Raw genomic sequence first — 19,162 nt, 5'->3', positions numbered from 1 at the left:
GTAGATCATGAAGTTGAAATGTATCTGTTTTACAGCTTAAACAAATTTATTACCTAATAAGAAAAAACACAAAAAAAGCAACAGTTATGTAATTTTATTTAAGCAAACAACCATCAAACATTGGTTGAATTAAGCCTCAGAATAGTCCAGGCTTTGGCAATCTGTTCCTTGTTAAGGGGTGAGCATTGTATTTGAAGTGATGGTCAGGTAAAATTTTACCACCTACTGTATTTGGTAGAATTCTTTCATATGCTGCTAACTGATGTCTTCCTTTCAATGTTTTTCTCCACAACATTGCCAAACCTCCAGTCGTTGACAGTCTTCGCTCTATGTTATTCTTGTTGTAGCGTTTCCAAGCACTTCCTTTATAATATTCTCTCTTACCCGTGTTTTTACTTCTAATACACTGTATAACATTGGAAGCAGGAGCAACTAGTGGTTTGGATGAGGATGGCTTTGAACCGGACACAGGAGAAAAAGTCTGATACAAAGGCTGTGTGCTTGGATTATAAAAAAGGGAAAGACAGCGAAAATTTGTCCCTTTCAACTGATTAGAAAAACAGTGGGGTTTTTGAAGATTATTTAACGCTGGCATAAGTACTGCACTCCACACATTTCTGAGAAACAAAAACAAAAGATGAGTCATGTCATATGCAATGAGAAGGCCTAAGTGCCATTTATTATGCAGTATTATCTATGGAGAATCATAATAAAAAAGTTAGGGGCAATTTTCCAACAACCAACCAACTCTAACAATAAATATGGAGTAATGTTATTATCAACATTACAGTCAACTACTTGATTTAGTTTACTGATAAAAACCAATATAATTATAATATTTTTTGAGAGCCCAATGTAGAGAAAATTCTTGTTTACTGATTATTGGGCTTAGAACGTACTAAAACTTTCTGAAACAGAATAATACAAGCTGGTTTTCTTTATTTCAAAGGAGCTATTTCTTTCTACTATATTTATTGTGCTGTATCAAAATTAGGTTCATTTATCAATATTACAGTTAAAAAAAAAAATGAATTAACTGACAAAATTCAGTTTGAAGAATATTGCTTTTTAAATGTAGAGCCAATTTTACACTTTCTTAACCTGAGTGTGATGAAATTTATGGATGCCCCCTCCCCCAAAGACAAAAATCTTTCAAGGGACCCAGAATCAAAAGTAAAATAAGGCACTAAAAAGACAACTCTTATTAACAAACTCTGACTGTATTGTCTACTTTACAATTTAAAAAACCCAGTTACTACAGCACACGAGTAGTAGCACATTTTAATCTGTGTATAATCCACCTATTTTGAGATAGTTTTTGGTGTAGAATATTGTGCCTTGCTATATATATATAAATATATATATATATATATGTAATCTATCCAGAATGTTACACGGTACAGGGGCACAAAAATGCATTTAGAAATAGAATGGACGTATATATTATTTGCTAGAGACGGTTAAAATCAGATCCAAACATTGTAGTGGAAAACATCTGGTGATAAACAAAGAAGAAAATAAAATTGAAACAAATAGGCCTTCATGAAAACTTATCTAACCTTCCTATGTCATACTCATAGATTATATATGTAGCCATTTTAATGAGTCACTAAAACGATAGATTATCCATTTAAAATAACTGTCTGGTCAAGGGGTAAAATCCAGAAGGATTTGGCCTTTATAACTAACTTAATGGCCTAATAATATTTAATATAATATAGGCCGATTGTAGCCGGAAAAAGATACACATTCGCAATGGAGAGAAACTACAGCCTTCCTTTGCAGTGACGTTGTGCACATGCACATATCTATTGCGTTTTATATCTTTTGCTGACCAGATTAGGGGCTTAGCTATGCTGGGGCAAAAAATCTTTTTCCAAGTAGTCACTTTGTAAAATATAAGTGAAGCTTTTTATGGAGCTGAAGAACAGTGGTCATAATTAAGCCTACAACATATGATAAATAATATGATTGATATCACACTGGACTCATGGTCGACATCTTCAACTTGCTTGGAAAAGAAATATAAATAAAGTCGTGTGTAGTAGGCTAATTCGTATTTTGGGAGAATTTTTATATTGGTGTCCGATAATGGAGTCTTTTTTAAAAAAGGGGTGTTAGGTTACTGCTAGTTAACTAAATACACACCACATAGCTGGCTAATGTCAATACTAACCCTGTCCCTACCATAACCATACGCCTAAACCCTAATTTCAAATTTCTAACCATAAAATTAGTATTAGTAGGTACTCCAAACTGCCGAAAATCGAGGTTTCTGCTCATTTTCTTTACTTTTTCACTACTTTCCATCACAAAGTTCTCCCATAAAAATTAAGCGTATACTAATAAAAATGGTATGGTTAGAAAGCTTAACTTAAGCTCTACAATAATGTGTTGTTTGTTTTTATATTGGTAAAGGAAGAATACATGTTTTTGTAGCTTGAAAAACATCACCGCAACGATTTTTATCGGCAAAATGACAGACCCGTTTTTACCCCTATCGCATTCTGACGCTTTGCGCTTCGGCGCCACGTGACGTATGAATTCTAAACATAGCTTATCGTACCCAGGATTGAATGACCTTTAGTCTCGTATAAAATGTTAACAAATTATTTTAGTAAAAACGGTTTAATTCTCAAATTTTCTACGAAAAATTGAATTTTCACCAAAATCCACTAAAAATACAAATTTTCTACTAGCATGGTTAGAAAGATCGTCCATTTTTCTATTTAAATGCGAAACTATCTTTACAATATCAAAGATGGCGCGAATGGCAAAGCGCGATAACGAAACCATGTGTAACTCCCGTTCGCCGACGCGATCACGAAATTTTTTACAAAGAAAATAAAAGCCCGGCCCGGATCAGACCCCTGACGTGTTTGAATAGAAATCTATTTTTTCTTACGCATTATATCACAATAAAAACAGTTCAATATTAAAAAGAATACAATAAAATATGAAAATATTTAAGTATTTATAATTTAAAACTAAACTTTATCTGTAAAATTTGAATATATTTAGTAAAAGGTCACGCTGACCTAGCTTTTCGACCGGCAACATTTCGAGAGAAAACTACAGAAAATTGCGATAAAAACGCTAATAAGAACTGATTATCCGATTTAAAATGTCCAAACTATCTGCTAAATATATAATTCGATTAGTCTTTACAGTTATGGGTATACTTTATCACACTGTGTTTCTTTTTTCTTCATTTACGGGTCGTAATTTGCTAAAAATAAGTCTAAAATAGGTTGTCTATTTTTAATCTCGGCCCGATTTTAATCCTGAAATCGTGCATTTTTATTAACGTTTTTCAGCGATCTAACACTAAATTATTTCACTGAGAATGTTTCTTTTTAAATGTAGATTAACTGTAGTTACAAATAAATAACTTTTTCTATAAATCTGTTAAGTTTTAGTAATTCTTTGTCAATTGAAAAAAACTGACTTAAAGCCGTGTTGAGGTATAAAATGTTCACCCCCACCTTATTTTCTCAAATCTGGACATTTAACTGCATGATTTATAGCACTCAATTTAATTTACATAATTAGGTAACATTTTCCCCTTTAAATCGATATAAAGGTGATTATTGTGCATGCAATAGAAGAGTTTTAGTGGTTTTGTGAAAGTTGGTGATTTTTTAGTTTTTTTTCGCCCTGTCAAATTTTTGGTAAATATGGTGTAGTACGATTTTTAAGACAAAAAACGTTTATCTTTAACTTGTTATACTAGTTTGAAAAAAATTGAGACTACAATCTATCTACTCTTTTATTGGAATTAAGTTAGAGAATGGGTATAGCTGCTATAGTTTTTGAGATAATCGGTGCTAAAGTCGGGTCCTCATGAGGCCGTAAAAGGTAAAAAAAAACGCGTGTTTCTTAAGCGCATAACTTTTTTTCTAATTGTCCTACAGACATAAAGTTGGTATCCATGTTCTTAGAATTATTAGTACTATGCAGAAAAACCAAAGCCATTATTGTGTGACTGATTTGAAAAATCCGTTTGGAGTACCTAGTATTAGTCGAGATTATAACTAACAACCCAACAGTAACCCCCCTTTTTTAAAGAAGATTCCATTATCGGACACCGGTATCTATACTAATTACTAAATCTATTACATTTAGGCCTACATACTACATAATATTAGCCTACATACACTAATTTTATTTAATGGACACCAGTGAGTTGACGAAAATCCTTCCGTAATGTTGTTGACATGGAATAAAAATGTGCTTTTTTAGATTTAGGACAGTAAAAATAATAAAAGATAAAAATTTTATAAAAAATTAAGCCTAAAATTAATTCAGAAATTTAATATTTTTAGAATCAATGCTATACAAGTTGCAGATCCAGAGAACTTGAAAATAATTTGTTGAGTTTAAGGTTACATTTCCATTTATTTTCATGAAGCCTAAGTTATAACCCAATGTTTCACTTTCGTAAGACAAACATTGATTGGCTGAACAGGAACTCCATGATCGATTTCTGACAGCCCCACTTTATAGTATAGTTTTTTTATGTTTACAAAACTTTGCAGATCAAGTTTTTAAATAACAATGCAAATTTAAACCCCATGACCCAGTTTTTCTTTTTTTAACTTACAATGTGTACAATAAAATTTATGGCGGCCTATCGCATAGCAGGATGCCATTGTTAATGTCGCCATTACACGTGAAAACCAAATTGTTTCTGCTTTTTTTTTTATTTAGTTGCCGAAAATATTAAAAACATCAAATAGGGCCTAGATCTACATCCAATCTTTAGTAAAGTCCAAAAAAAAACCAGACAGGAAAGAATTTTATAATATTAATTGATAATTGTAACTACGCCGTGCATGATTTTTTAATTAATTTATGGACCTCTCGAATACCTTGAGACTTTTCTCGCTGGCGTCCATTAGTAATAATTAATAATTATTAGTTATTATATGGCAGGAAACAGATTGGTACCGCAAAATGCATATTCGGTCTTCGCCGTTCATAAACTTTCTAACCAGACATCGTTCGGGGATTTTGTTTATACTGATAAATAGAGCAAGGTTTTTACAAGCTTCGTTAGCAACATTTTTGTGGAATTCGTTTTTTATGACATTTTGTGCCGCGGCGAAGGATGCGAAGTATGCAAATCTAGACGGAATGGATCTACTTGGAAAGTACGTGTACTGCACTAATGAGGTAAGAAATAATATTTTGTAAAAATAACTATTATTTTTTTATGGATTTTTCATTAGAAATGATTGCTGTAAATTATGAAAGTAAAAAAAAGTATATTTGAATGCGTTTTTTACTTTAATTTGAACAAAATGACTGCCGAAAATTACGACACATCGGCGTCGCTGAAAGTGGGAATTTCAGTTAATTTTTTACGGATATAAAATTGTATTTTTTTACTCCGAAGCATGTATTTAAATAACAGTTAAGTTAAATCTATTTAATTCTGTAAAATATAATTATTATTTTGCCGTAGATACTTTTTTTTATATTTTTAATGATTTTCTGTCGCGGAAAATCGGTATTCGCACCTTGCACGCACACGTAGTAAAACTAGACTTATCTTTAAAACACGAGAATCTTGAGTACACTGCGAATAACAAAGTTTTTAAATTTTAGTTTACTTTTGACTTTAAGCCATTTGTTTTAAATCGAAATTAATTGATAATGTAATTATTTCAAAGTAAAAATTTTCCGTCGCAAATTGGGTTCTAACCTTCGCACGACATTCGCGCGAGTCTGTTTCTTCGCAATAGTCTGTATAGTGTCGAGGGCTAATTCTAAAAAGAATCGAGTCCTTACTAATCTAATGTTTATTAAAATTAGGTACAATTGTTGGAACGCATGAGAAATAACAAATTAATATTTCTTTAAATCTATAGCCAAAATAAAGTAGAACTTTATTACTCTGTAAATTATGAATCGAGTGACGGCTGTCGTGAAAACGGGAGCCATTTTACTCTTTTTTTTAGGGTGACCTACTTTTATTATATAATTTTAAAATTCATCGATTTGATAAGCAGCTGAGTAGCTGACTACGCATGCGATATGGCTGGCACGTTTTGGGATAGGGATCGAGTACACCATAGAATTTTTTTTCTTAGAACTAAGCGTATTTTTTTTTTAAATCAAAAGATACTTACATATCAGTTGTTGATTTCAATTTCATCATAGATCTAATCACTAACTTCAGTTTTTAAAAGTGATTTTGTTTCTAGAACTAGCGTATTTTCAAAATTACGTAGATTTAAATCTAGATCTATTCACTTACTATTTGACAACCGTGTCAGTAAAATGAGGTCACCGCTTCCAGATTCTTAGGTTTTAATTATGTTTGTCATTTTGATCTATTATAAGTAGCATTAAAACAACTGCATCTATTATCAACAGTGTTTTTATATGCCAGTTCTAATTATACATTCTGTTCATTACCAATTCTAATGAAATCGTATCAGGCCCTAACACCCTGTTCACCTACACTGACACTACACTTGAATGACGCCACAGACAGTCGTAACTTTAAATTAATGTTCAAAGTACTAAACAATTATAATTAGCCATGTAAATGCTGCAACTATATTAAAAATTGGCATATAGACATATTTTATTAATTATGTTTTTTATATAGACCTTCTATATTTAACTCTGTTATTTTTTTCTTCCCCAGAGTGTTTCTAAAAGCCAGAATTTTAAAGGGGAGGGCGGTCTTTTTTTTTCTCAAGAATAATTATAGAAATAAGCTATAAACTAGTATATTTTGTAAAGTTTGACATAATTACAAATAAATGTATGCCTAAGTGACATTTCTGTGTAATTATATCGTTAATTTTGTGAATTTCGTGGATTTTTGGACCTCACTACATTTAGATGTAAAAAAAAATCTTAGTTGAGTGAGTGTGGTTAATCTACATTTTGAACGTGATGTAAATGTCTAGTGCTATTAATTTTTATATTTTTGAATTCCTCGATTGTTAAGCAACAAAATTGATATATAATATGTCAATATTTGTTACTTTGAAAATTGGCGAAAATCGACCCTAAAAGTAGATGCTTGAGGGTTGAATCTGTTTCCTGCCATATAGTAAATAGGGCCTATTAGGTCTAGATCTAGAAATCTAGTAGGGCAGCCTAATTTAAAATTTTCTTACCGCAGCTGATTCATCATTAAAAAATGTGTTTAAAAAGAAAATTGTATGGAGATCTAGAGAGATTTTTCTATTTAACAGATCTAGAGTCGGATAATTTTTCGGTAAGAGTTTCTAGATCTAGATATGCATCTATTATTCTATTTGTTTTGTTTTTTTAACTGTTGTTGACATTGAAGCTATAGTGATAGTCCGCTATACCGCTGGACCTGGTAAAGTTCATACGGAACCAGATCTATACACGTTGATCTACCTACCAAAAGCTGTAAAAACAATTTGTAGACTTTCAAAGATATAATAAATAGGCTATCGGCCATACATAACAGAATTACTAGATTTTATTAAAAATACTAATCTAGACGGTACCATATGATTTTTAAAAATATATTTTGTAACGAGAAACTTTATACAATATTTCAATAATTAATTCAATTGCAGAATTGTTGTTTTTTTTCTAATTACTAGTTCTACATAGTAAAATGCGGTAGGTAACGGTTATTATGCGAATCAACACACATTTGCCAAATTGACAAACGAGCAATTCAATAAAGAATTATTAATTTTGTTGTTATAGTAATTCATAAAAATGTAAGGATATAATTAATATAATATTTAGAAAATGTAAAATCTTTATTAGATCTAGTATATGTAATTCAAAATATGCAATAGCCAGCTATGTAGTGAAAATGGCACTTTGTCAAACTTGCAGCAAACATATTTGGTATAACTTTAATCTAACTTTTAACATTTTGATCTGGTATTGTTTACATCCGTCCGGGAAATTTAAAGATGGATCCAAAACAAAATGTAGAAACCATTAAAGATAAAGAGGAGCCTTCAGTTAAATTGCCGGGAACTAGTTCAAGTATTCTCTTTGATAAGTTAAACCGCACAGTCGAAAAGTCTGTTAAACGTGTCACCTCAAAAATGAGGTATGATTTTTACCCTATTATTGACATTATTGAGAAGGCATTTTGATGAAAATTTCAAAATGATTTTGACTTGTTTATAAAAATAAAATAAAAAAATTATCAGTAGGCCTAGTTCTAATTAGTATTTAGGCCGTTTGGTTCACAACTTCCGGGTTTGTTTGTTTATATTATCTCATGGCCCAAGCTCTCGAAGCGATATGCTAAGATGGCTGCGCGGTTTCGTATTCATCAAGTGGTGGAGGGATTTTTAATTCACCTTCCGTTAAAAGTAGTATTACTCGCTATCCCGGAGGCGTGGCCGGTTGCTAACAACAATATGGCATACAGACCAGATGCATGACTTCCGACGATTTTTCGTCTTAGTTCCAGTGACCTTCTTAGAATTACTGATTAAAATGGCAGGATTTTCGCATTATAAAAACAAACCATAGGTGGCAGGGCTAGATATGCCAGAAAAGCATTTTAAAATTTGGTTTGGAGAACGGAGGCTAAATTCAAAAGTTGGTTTCATTAAAATTAATAGAACTTGTAAAATATCAACGGTGTAGGTACAGAAATGAGCGAGAACGTAAAACATTATTAGTTTTATCAGTCTATGAAAAAAGAAATCAAATACCATGAGCTGTTTTTTATAAGACCGGCGTCCGTATCACAACCAATTTATTTTTATTTTTTAAAAACCACGTGACCGCTATTTGGCTCATGACTAGTGAGGAATTCTGGTGCTTAGCCAATTAAAAAGTCGAACCGATTCATGGTTTGCTGTAGCTTCAGACGTAAATTAAGTAATTTAGTTTAAAACGAACTAAAAGCATAAAAATTAGTGCCTAGTGGATTAAATGTTGATGTTTATTATTCAGTGGTCATGTTTAAATTGAAAATTACGTAAGTTTTAGATTTAGTGAGAAAATCTAGTTAAAAGTCTTTTTGAAATCTTTGCAAATGTTGACGATTAGGTCTAGACTAGCCCGCCCCTCCATGTAACTACAGTCTAAACTTGTGTGAACTCACATCGACCCCAAGTATGTGTGTGATACTGCTTGGTGGGGGGTGGAGGGAATAAAAGTCATGTCATAGCTACTATCAAAATACTAATCTATCATACTTCATAGTTCATACTATGATGTATTAGACAGGCCTACTGATCTATAGACTACTGTGATCTTACAGTGACCACTCCACCATATCTTTCTTTTTTTTGGGGGGGCGGGGGGGGGGGGAACGACCAGCAATTTTTAATTGCAGACTAAGCTTTCTCAACTATAAGTATAAGCATAAATAATGACGTGAATATGGCCTGCAATATGGTTTTTTTTTTTGGGCTCCAATGTTTTCTTTTCAAGTAGACTTATTTTGAAAACATTTTCTATATCTTGGACAAGCTCTAGGTTGAATAAGTCTAAGCTACTCAACAAGAGCAGACCTCAATGAGTAAATTACTTTATTATTATTCTGACTAGTATGCCTAATTATGAACTACTATTTTAGTGATAGTTTAATTGAAAATAATAATGCAATAAGATGATGAACAGATTACATAAGTTTGAATTAGCTTTTTCAAAATATCAGCTCAATAAATGTAATGTAATGTTTCCCTTTCAAACCTGACGGTCTATGGGGCAAGTGAAGTAGAGTTCACTTGTTTCTGTGACCTCGGCATATGAAGAGATAGTGTGGTCAGCACTATGCCCAGCCGCCTTTACTTTCCCATAACTTAAGTTAGCTCAATAAAGTAAACTTTTAATTGTTTCCAATCATTATTCAAATATCCACGTTGATTCAACAACGACAAAGCATTTGAAATGAACTAGCTCACCCGCGACGAAGCATATGCCGCTATCTAGTTGTTTTATTTTCTACTTATCAACAATTCATAATTTTATGAATTCGACACTACCCCACACCCCTGCCTCCACACCCCACCGCCCAGTGAAAGCAGCCGTTTACAGACGACAATGAAAATATCAAGCAGAACTTATTATCTCCACTTAGTTTCAAATCGTTTAAAAACTAAATTATCTGCCCCTAATAGCCGTCACCTATTCAAACCGGCTCTGCTATTGTAAATATTCTGGGTGAACCACAGCTCAACTGACAGGTGGGGATGAGGGTGGTGGCTAAGCTGCGTGGTGTTTTCTATGGTCTCCATTAAGAGAATTATATATATATATATAGATTAATTTATTATAAAAACGGTAATGCAATGAAGTTGATTAAAAAATTACTCAAATTGGTAATTTATGAGACAAGTAACATTTTATGGTACTTTAAAAACTTTATAAAAATGTATATTTTCTTTATACTGAGTAAATTCAAATTAGTTAAAAGTGTTGAGTTTCAGTTTTGCACCCAGTATTTTTCAGAGTTAAAAAAAGTGTGTGTTGCTGATTATATCTAAATTCCATTCCAAGTAGTTTGTTGTTATTGGGGTTTTTTTTGTGTCTATTAGTAATAGTAATAACAAATTGCAAAATTTGGTTTCAGATTATTTAAAACTTTCTAACCAGTCTTTCGTATTCCATTATTTTACTTTTACTATTGTACTTATGTGTATTTCAAACTTTTTTCTTGTTTTCTATAACAGTATCTATCTTGGCCAAATACAACTGATTGAATTATTATTATTCTGTTAATATTTCAGGGTTGTGCCTTATTTCAAAGAGCACTTTAGAAATGTTTATAAAAATGATAGTGAAAACTTCCTAAAACTTTCCAAGTCCATGTTAACAGAACTTGAATCAATGATAAAGGTAGGTTCACTACTAAATGTTTATATCATACACATTTTTAAAAACATTTAAGTTAATACAGAGAGTGGTACATGGAATTTTATAAATAAACATTTTGTGTGTTTAACTGAAAAGTAAAGTAGAGCTAGTGATAGCTTCCATTATATGTTATTATGGTATTGACACCTGCTTTATTGATATAAGAAATTATTCTTCAATTTGGCCTTTTGATACTCTTTTACTTTGTTTCATTATTATTATTGAAAATAATGCAGTTGTCATTTTTTTTTGTACCAGTATAATAAAAAAAAACATTAGATAAGAGGCTGCTGTATTAACTTTTTACAGTTTAGAGTAATTAGAGTCTAAACAAAATCAGTAAACAATGTATTGCACTATTTTATTTTTAAGTCATTTTTTTTTATCCTTTCAATATAAGGAAGAAATTGAAATGCAGTTGGAAACAAACAATACTGAACAACTGTTAAGTGATTTGGATAAAATAAAACAAACATACAGTAAATCCCTGGAACAAAAATGGTACAGTATATTTGTCTGTTAAGTTGTATTAAATGGGAATGGGTTTTACTGTTTGATTACTTCCTTTATTCCTCCCATACTCTTTTCTCAGGCGACCATCTGGTAATCCTTCAGAAGATATAAAAGCACACACGCAAGAGTCCGCCCAATTGGAACTACAGCAGCTGGAAAAGGTTCTCTACACACTTGAGTCTCACAATAAAATGCTTAATGAGTGTGTCCGGCAAAGTGATGAAAAACTTCTACTTGATATCAAGACAATTGAGAACAGTTGTTCATCATGGAGTGAGGTAAATCTCCTTACTATTCTATTGTTGATATTATTAATTTTTAATCTAAAATGTGTTCTTTTACTTTATATAAAACGTTTAATGATATTTGTATATTTAAATTAATTTTTGGCAGGCTGCATCTGTTGTTCCAGAAGAAACTAGAGAAATGCTTTTAAAAGTAAATAAACAGATCTTTTAAAAGGTGTTTATTGTATGTTTTATTACGTGTATATACACCCATATTTATATTTAATAATTATGTTTGATATTATAGCATTGTTATTTTTTTGTTGTGTTTAATTCTACACATTATTATTTTAAATCATATACATATTTTTTTAAATATTAGGATTTTCTATTGAAAGCAGCCAGGTATCTGATATGTGTGAATATAAAGTACAAATTTAAGTCTACATCTAAAAAGAAGTGAGTTTTAATTTAATGATTTCAACATCAAATTAAAAAAAAATTGATGTGTTGATTTTTTAAGAAGCACAACTTGCATACAATTTGATATAGCATAGACATTCATCTTTCTAAAACAAAAACACAATAAAGCAATTAAATCACCATTGATACATCTATAAAATATTCTAGTTGTATACTGTTCAGTATCCTAAGTATAATATGCTGTAGTACCTAATATGGAAGGTGATATAATTTAAAGTGGTACATTGGACAAGAAGGGTTAGTCATCACTTCTTTCTTCCCACTACCCCTTTAAGTCTGTAAACCTCTTCAGCACCAGGAAGATTCACTTTGTTCAAATAAGATTTTGCATGTAATTAATTTCATAAAAATGTATACATTTTTAAAAAAATTCCTTATAAAAATACAAATTCAGATAAATGCAATAAATGATTCTAAAAAATATGTTGTTTTATTTACAAATATTTACAGAATATTGTAATAAATTGTTACAAGTAACAAATTATAGACCAGTTACTTCCTGGTTGTGCACAATTTCAAAGATTAATTCACAGCATTTAACTTACACCATAACAGATTTTGTTAAAGATGTTTTTCGCTACATCAAGAATGTTATCAACTCATTTACATTGTTATAACTAATTAACACAAATAACAGTTAACAAGATTTAATATTTAGACTTTAAAGTTGGGATTTTCATCTACACGCTGAAACTAGTTTTACTCTTAAACTTTTGTGGCTTTGATTTGTATGCATTTGGATCTGCTCCCCCACCCCCAACCTCCTCACTAATCATACCAAAAAGGTATAACTATTTTGAATTACTTTTACGCCTTTCTTGAGCTTCTTTTAATTGTTTAAATAAATCTATTTGTTTCTGCTTCAACCGAGCAGCTCTGTTATGTTTCTGATCATCATCTGATGTGTCCACAGCATCTGACGAAACACTTCCACTGGTATTTTCACCCTCTTTGGTTTCAATTCCAACACAGTCAACATCTTCATCACTTTCTAATTCTACAGTTCTTCTTGCTTCAGATCTCTTCTTTGTTGGAGACAGATCACATTCACTATCTTCACCACTGCTGGTATCTTTAGTAAACAGCTCGTCTAGATTTTCTGTCTTTTCTTCACCAACTGAACTACTTAATGGGGGTGATTCGGGAGGTTTTTCTTTATCTGTTGGGGGTGTGCTTTGTTTACATGCTGAGGGGCTTAATGTTTCATCATCACTTGAGGTTTCTGGAGCTTTTACTCTTTTGTGGTAGTTTTTCACTCTGGATACTTTCTGATTAGATTAGAATAAACACATTAATGTGTACAGCAAAAGACAGTAATCATCTGTCTTGTGAATGGTTATTTCAATACATGATATTTGAAAATAAAAATATTAGAGCACAAAGAGGTGGGGGTTTTTTTTTCCCCATCTAATTACTGATATAATTATACAGCCTATGAAAATTTAACAAATTTAAGAATACTCTCAAGCTATCCTAAATCTTTATTAAATTAAAATAGGCCAATGCTATAGCAAATTAAAACATAAAACTTTAAACCTCTAGAGCTAACCTGAGTTTGACATTCTTGATCATCTGATGCTGAACTTTCTTCTATGAAAGAAGATTCACTAGTGTCTTCATAATCATCATAATTATAAGCATTGTATCTGTAAAATTAATTTTAAATGTTATTAGAATTTTTTTTCTTTAAAAAGTGTAGTAGAAATGTAAGCCTTTGAAATCACGGTTTGAACTTACACTTTAGTAAAATTGTTAATGGCTTTTCTAGGTTTAAGAACCTTAAGAGACGGGGGACTTTTTACAGATGGGATGGTGTCCCATACTGCGTCGCGTGATGGTAGAGTAAACTTTTTTTTGTGCTGTTTATCTAAAATGCGAGATGAATGTCTTGTAACCTGGAGGCAGTAACAAAAAAATTATTGTCATAAAGTTGTTTTTTTTTTAATTTTATGTTTACTATATATTTGAGAAAGAATGTTGCTGACACTTTGAAACTAATCATTAAAAGCTATTCTGAAAATTAATACAATAAAAGTTTGATAAACCATATATTTTATTGTTGACAATCTTAAATTCCAGAAAAGGTTACCAAAGATACCAAAACAACAGATGTTAAGTGATTTTGTGTAAATTAATATGTCAATTAATCGTTAATCTGTATGTTATATTCGGCAAATGTAATAAGAAATAGTTAAATTGACTGAAATTAACTCCCAGCTTTGGATAGGCCAATACATAAATCTTTTTTTTTTTAATATGCTTGTCTTGATAAATATATATTATGAAACTAGCAAGATTATTTTTAAAATTTAGAATTAAAGAATAAAAAACATACCACAACAGGATTAGCATCCTCATCAGATTCAGAAGAATCAACGGGATTTTTTCTTTTTACAATTTTTCCTCTCTTTTTTGTATTAATGGCTGATGCCATTTATTTTTCTTTACTCAATCATGAAATCAAATATGTTAATCGGAGCAAGAAGGTTGGCTCATTTAAAAATGAATAGACATAGAAAAATTAGCAATTAGAGTAATTTACATTCAACCCACCATTGTCACACACTACTCCCCCAACTTCTATACATCGCATTTGTCTGAACCCCTCCTCTACTCTAGGACTGGGATCATTTATGGATGTTCCCATAAGGCAGGGCTTTTTTTTAACCAAACAACTTAATAGCATTTTTTATTTTAGTAACTGATTTAAATTTGGTGTCTATGTACTAGGTATTGCACCAGTGCTGAGTGATAATGCCACAATAATAGATTTAAAAAAATAAATATGATCAAGCTTAATTTTTAAAATGATTGTTCTCTTCTCTCTCCATTGTCACAAGAAGCTAGCTCCCCATCCCTAAACTTGACATCACACCTTCCCCCCCCCCCCCCCCCCCCCCCACCACCACCCTTTCTTTCCCCCCTCCCCGCTGGTCTAGTTTAGTCATTGAATGTAGTGGTCCATAGTGCTCAAGAGGGAGCCCGGGTCACCCATCTGCCAGAGAGCTCTGGATTCTCATGATGCAGTTTGACCATTGAATCAAGTAGTACCCCTGTTCCCCTGTGCAGGAAGCTCAATCAACAGATCGCAGGTGCTAAGATAGCCAAAAGCTGGGCATGAAATCACATCCTACTGCAGGAGTGCCTCCGGAAAAAAATCTTTCCACAGAAACCTTCCCATGATAGCGTGAAAGAACTGTGCAAGACAGTTCTGCTTAATCATAATGGTTTTGAGAGGGTTACAAAGTCAAATAACAAATCAACAGCTGATATACACATTATTATTAAAGCCCACAAGTGGCAATGGATCTAGCACACCTTGAGAAGATATTGGTAACACTGCGAGGCAAGACTGAAACCCCCCAAGGGGAAAAGTGCGCCAACCTAACGGACCTAACCTAAACAATAGTGGAGAAGGACTGTGGATCAAGAGGCCAAATCTTCAGGGATTGCATCATAATATTAATAGGCACACCAAATCTAAAGACCACTAACTAAATAAAGAGTAGGCACTATAATAGACTAAAAGAGATACTGCTCAAAACTTGAGTGCCAAAGACAGTTGTGAAGATAAATTGAAATTAGTTGTTAGTCAGTAGACCTATTGAAAATTCTAGATCAAGAATAGAGATTTGGTAAAATCTTAGTTTAGCGTCGTAAATTCCAACGTAGCTAGTAATGTGCGATGAAGGTAACTAATGAATATTTCTTTCATTTGGCCATATTTATGTCATATTTTACATAATATAACAGATAATTGAATAACAAATCACAATCCATTACCAAACCAGTCATAAATATCCTGGAATAAACTTTAAACTACCCCGTTTGAGACAACAATGAGGAAATACAAGCTGCGGCCATGTTTTGAAAACAATAAATTGTCTATTCGTATGTCTTTTGTGTTGATTTTGTGGTTTAATATGATTGTTTTGTATTGTTTTAATATATGCCTGGGGGTCGTCCATAAATGACGTCACATTCGTAGGGGGGGTCCGTAATTTTGTGACGTTGTGTGATGAGGGGAGAGGGGGGGGGGGTCAGATGGTGCGACGTCACACTTTTGCATTTTAAAAAAGCAATGTTAGAAAACGAATTTTATACGTTATTTTGCGTTTTAGAAAACTGTTTTAATACATTGTAATAACAATTGATTAAAATACTCTATTTTGACAGAGTTCAGACAAGATTTTGGAAAAATATAGCTGTTTAAAAACAATTCAACTGCAATTTTGAGGGGGGGGGATTTGTAGGCTGAGGTGTGACGTCATTTTAGGGGGGGGTCTGGCTTTTTGTGACGACGTGTGACGGAGGGGAGGGGGGAGGTTAAAAAAGCGTGACGTCATTTATGAATGACCCTCTGTATAGTAATTTTTCTTTTTTTTTTTTAAATATAGTTGACATACATGACTAATAGACTTTTTCAGACTTAATAGTGTGCATCCAAGACCACAACAATTGTTGGGAGGTCGAACTTTTGAACACTTTATTTGCAGTAAGCAAATCAATATTAGATCGCTCATAAATGACGTCGCTCTTAAGATAGTAATGACAGCGTGCATTATTAAAGAGCAAACATATGAACATATTGTTTCATATAGAAATTGTGATTTGTGGTGGGGAGAGGTTGAGTAGAACTCAGCGATGTGATTTTGGAGACGGGTCAGGTTTTTTTTTTCGTGAAAACAGGGGATGGTTGTGGGAGAAAGACCAGCTGTAGAAGTATGAAGCGTCATTCATTGGTGATCCATTTTCTCAGTGGGGACGATAGAACTATTAAGAAGGGTCAAAAAATGTAAAAAGCTTGCCGAGTCGCATTTCTTGAACCCCTCCTTTTTCATTCCCCCACTTAGCACATCGTCACCGAGTTAACGCTCGCACGTGACGTCATGTACCGTACCGCCGACCGTTAGGCTAATTTTATAGAAAAAAACAAGCACTGCCTTTTTGACACTTATGCGAGATTTAATTTGATTACATATGTTGGTGTTCAATTAAACAGCCCCTAACATATCTATCACTCGTCCATTTAAACATACGTGGTTATTTCTGCAAGCTTGCTGTCTTGAGACTTTCGGCCCTTTAAAAATGTATTAAGCTCTCACCGTATAGAACTAGACTAAACATATTAAGCTCCAAAAGAAGCTTGGTGAAACCAGGATGGCCGTCCGATTTTGTAGCTGCTCTGCGCTTTATAAAAAGCACAATAAACGATAAGATGACACTTATATTAAAGTAAATTATAGTTCTGAATCATGATACATTAAAAGGGATATTCTGAAATTAAGAGCCAGACAGTCAACATGATATTTCAATTTGAGCCCAAGAAAATAAATTTCCTTAAACAATGGAACGTTACTAAATTTTCGCGCAGTTTCGCGAAATTGAATTAAAGTATTTACGACATCTTACAAAGCGCGATAGCCTACTGGTGCTCTAACGCGGCCCATGCTAATGGCCATATTCCTAACGCCCCGCATTAGACGCGGCTTATTCGTCGGCAGGCATTTGGTGGCAAGCCTTTTTGACGGGGATAATGTGTTGAGGCCGTTTTGCCAAATGTCTTAAACTAGCAGGCTTGCAACATTTGTGATGATTCGTTTTGAGCAAGGTATACGTATACTAATGCTTATTTATCGTTATTTTGATCGAACAAAGCATTATAGAGGTTCTCCATCAACCACCTAGGTATTTTTCCCCGTTCACCTACTTTCATGAGACCGACACGTCATAAATTGCGGAGCCGCCAGAGTTGACGTCACAAATTTTCACTCACTCCCGTAGCAAATCATATGTGACATCATTTATGGACAACCCCATATTACTCACTTGGGTACTTGATATTGACATTTTGACAACAAAGGATAACCTAAATGTGTCTGGCAGGTGAAGACTTGCGATCGACCAAAATGACAACACACACTTTAAGGGGTGGACTGGTTCATTGTTTTAGATGATGTTTTACGAGGGAAGCTGGTGGATAATACATTTTGTCTCTCTGTATATATAAATGATGACAAACATTTAATGCTGTCAAAATTATGGTTAGAGATCTTAGATAAGGCAGAGTGAAGCGTAATTTTTTTACATTATGACTTGTTGTGACATTGACAACAAAAATATGACGGTGGTTGGGGTTTAATTAAGGTAAAGAGAAGTAAAAAAATGTCATAAGTTACGATTGAAAAGAAAAACCTGAAATGAAAATAGTGAACATTCAAACAATAAGAAAAAACTCAAACTATATAGTAATAGTAAGATCTAATAAACATTAGTTTAAAAAAAAACGTGATTTAATACATGGATACAGGTTGCATCTCACAATGCTTCTAGAATTAATAAAGTTGTTTGTTAGGAAATTCAGTTTTTAAAGAGCAGAATTTAAAAAAAAAATGCTTTGTAATACGGACTATACAACAAGACAATCATATTTAAGTACATTTTCATACGAATAGAAATGAAAGGGAAGCTACTCTAAATTACTTTTTCTTAAGATGGCTGCTGTTTTTAATAGCAAATTTACTATCTCGAACAGGGTTGATAAAAATTAATTTCAGGATATTTAAATTGATTTAACCATTAATAGTGATTTATTATTTAATTATTTATAATATTTTATCAAAATATACGAAAATATACTCATATTTAACGACATATTCATTAATTCACTCTCTCCTACATTACTAGTTTTGGCCGAATTTACGACGCTAAACTAAGATTTTACCGAGATTTAGTTAAATAGTAAATACATTTAGTTGCTGTGGTGAAGTGAGTGTCAGTGTGTGTTCGGGCCCTGGCTTTTTTTTTAATTTTGCTCCTCTCAGGCACAGGCAGACATAGATTTATGCATAAACTATTACAACTATTAATTATTAGGGGCCTATACTTTATTAGTAAACAAAACAGTTGTTTACGTTTTCTAGAGATTTACCAGATCTAGCTATTAAAAATGTATCAAACTCAAAATTGATCATACAAATATTAGGCCAAAAAAAGAAAACAGGGCTTAGGCTTGCGTTTTTCTGAACAATGAATTCTAATACTTTTTATTTGGTGTAGAAGATTCTAGATCTACTATAGATTTAGTTGATTATACAACATAA

At 32.5% G+C, this 19,162-nt stretch overlaps 3 protein-coding genes across 6 annotated transcripts; 1 reads left to right on the top strand and 2 right to left on the bottom strand.

Annotated features, from left to right (window-relative positions):
- Positions 1-79: 79 nt before the first annotated feature.
- Positions 80-7,386, bottom strand: LOC131940688 (uncharacterized). Its single transcript, XM_059299428.1, has 2 exons — positions 7,140-7,386; positions 80-617 (listed from the first exon to the last, which is right to left on the bottom strand). The coding sequence occupies exons 1-2, from the start codon at positions 7,154-7,156 to the stop codon at positions 137-139; spliced, it is 498 nt and encodes a 165-aa protein (XP_059155411.1). The 5' UTR covers positions 7,157-7,386; the 3' UTR covers positions 80-136.
- A 502-nt stretch (positions 7,387-7,888) lies between these two features.
- Positions 7,889-11,935, top strand: LOC131940683 (polyamine-modulated factor 1). Its single transcript, XM_059299419.1, has 5 exons — positions 7,889-8,068; positions 10,710-10,818; positions 11,237-11,337; positions 11,429-11,627; positions 11,743-11,935. Exons 1-5 carry the CDS (start codon positions 7,926-7,928, stop codon positions 11,806-11,808), a joined length of 618 nt encoding a protein of 205 aa, XP_059155402.1. The 5' UTR covers positions 7,889-7,925; the 3' UTR covers positions 11,809-11,935.
- Positions 11,936-12,172: 237 nt separating this feature from the next.
- LOC131940681 (uncharacterized) lies at positions 12,173-19,121 on the bottom strand. Of its 4 annotated transcripts, none has more exons than XM_059299417.1 (5): positions 19,103-19,121; positions 14,395-14,501; positions 13,797-13,954; positions 13,609-13,705; positions 12,173-13,330 (listed from the first exon to the last, which is right to left on the bottom strand). In XM_059299417.1, the coding sequence occupies exons 2-5, from the start codon at positions 14,491-14,493 to the stop codon at positions 12,851-12,853; spliced, it is 834 nt and encodes a 277-aa protein (XP_059155400.1). In that variant the 5' UTR covers positions 14,494-14,501; positions 19,103-19,121; the 3' UTR covers positions 12,173-12,850. The 4 variants fall into 4 exon arrangements, with proteins under 4 accessions (XP_059155400.1, XP_059155399.1, XP_059155398.1 ...); XM_059299416.1 differs by lacking the exon at positions 19,103-19,121 and adding an exon at positions 18,991-19,009; XM_059299415.1 differs by lacking the exon at positions 19,103-19,121 and adding an exon at positions 18,809-18,932.
- Positions 19,122-19,162: the final 41 nt, after the last annotated feature.

The sequence above is a fragment of the Physella acuta genome, unplaced genomic scaffold (assembly GCF_028476545.2).
Source record: "Physella acuta isolate Inbredline_101_S28 unplaced genomic scaffold, ASM2847654v3 ptg000325l, whole genome shotgun sequence".
Taxonomy (NCBI): domain Eukaryota; kingdom Metazoa; phylum Mollusca; class Gastropoda; family Physidae; genus Physella; species Physella acuta.
This window is presented reverse-complemented; position numbering and strand designations above follow the sequence as displayed.

Excerpts from the sequence above, each read along its gene's own strand:
- LOC131940683 (XM_059299419.1), top strand. The coding sequence starts at position 7,926 with ATGGATCCAAAACAAAATGTAGAAACCATTAAAGATAAAGAGGAGCCT. Across the intron at positions 10,819-11,236 it reads AACTTGAATCAATGATAAAG|GAAGAAATTGAAATGCAGTT; the intron begins GTAGGTTCACTA and ends TTTCAATATAAG. Across the intron at positions 11,628-11,742 it reads GTTGTTCATCATGGAGTGAG|GCTGCATCTGTTGTTCCAGA; the intron begins GTAAATCTCCTT and ends AATTTTTGGCAG.
- LOC131940681 (XM_059299417.1), bottom strand. The coding sequence starts at position 14,493 with ATGGCATCAGCCATTAATACAAAAAAGAGAGGAAAAATTGTAAAAAGA. Across the intron at positions 13,706-13,796 it reads ATTAACAATTTTACTAAAGT|ATACAATGCTTATAATTATG; the intron begins GTAAGTTCAAAC and ends TTAATTTTACAG. Across the intron at positions 13,331-13,608 it reads ATCAAGAATGTCAAACTCAG|CAGAAAGTATCCAGAGTGAA; the intron begins GTTAGCTCTAGA and ends TTCTAATCTAAT.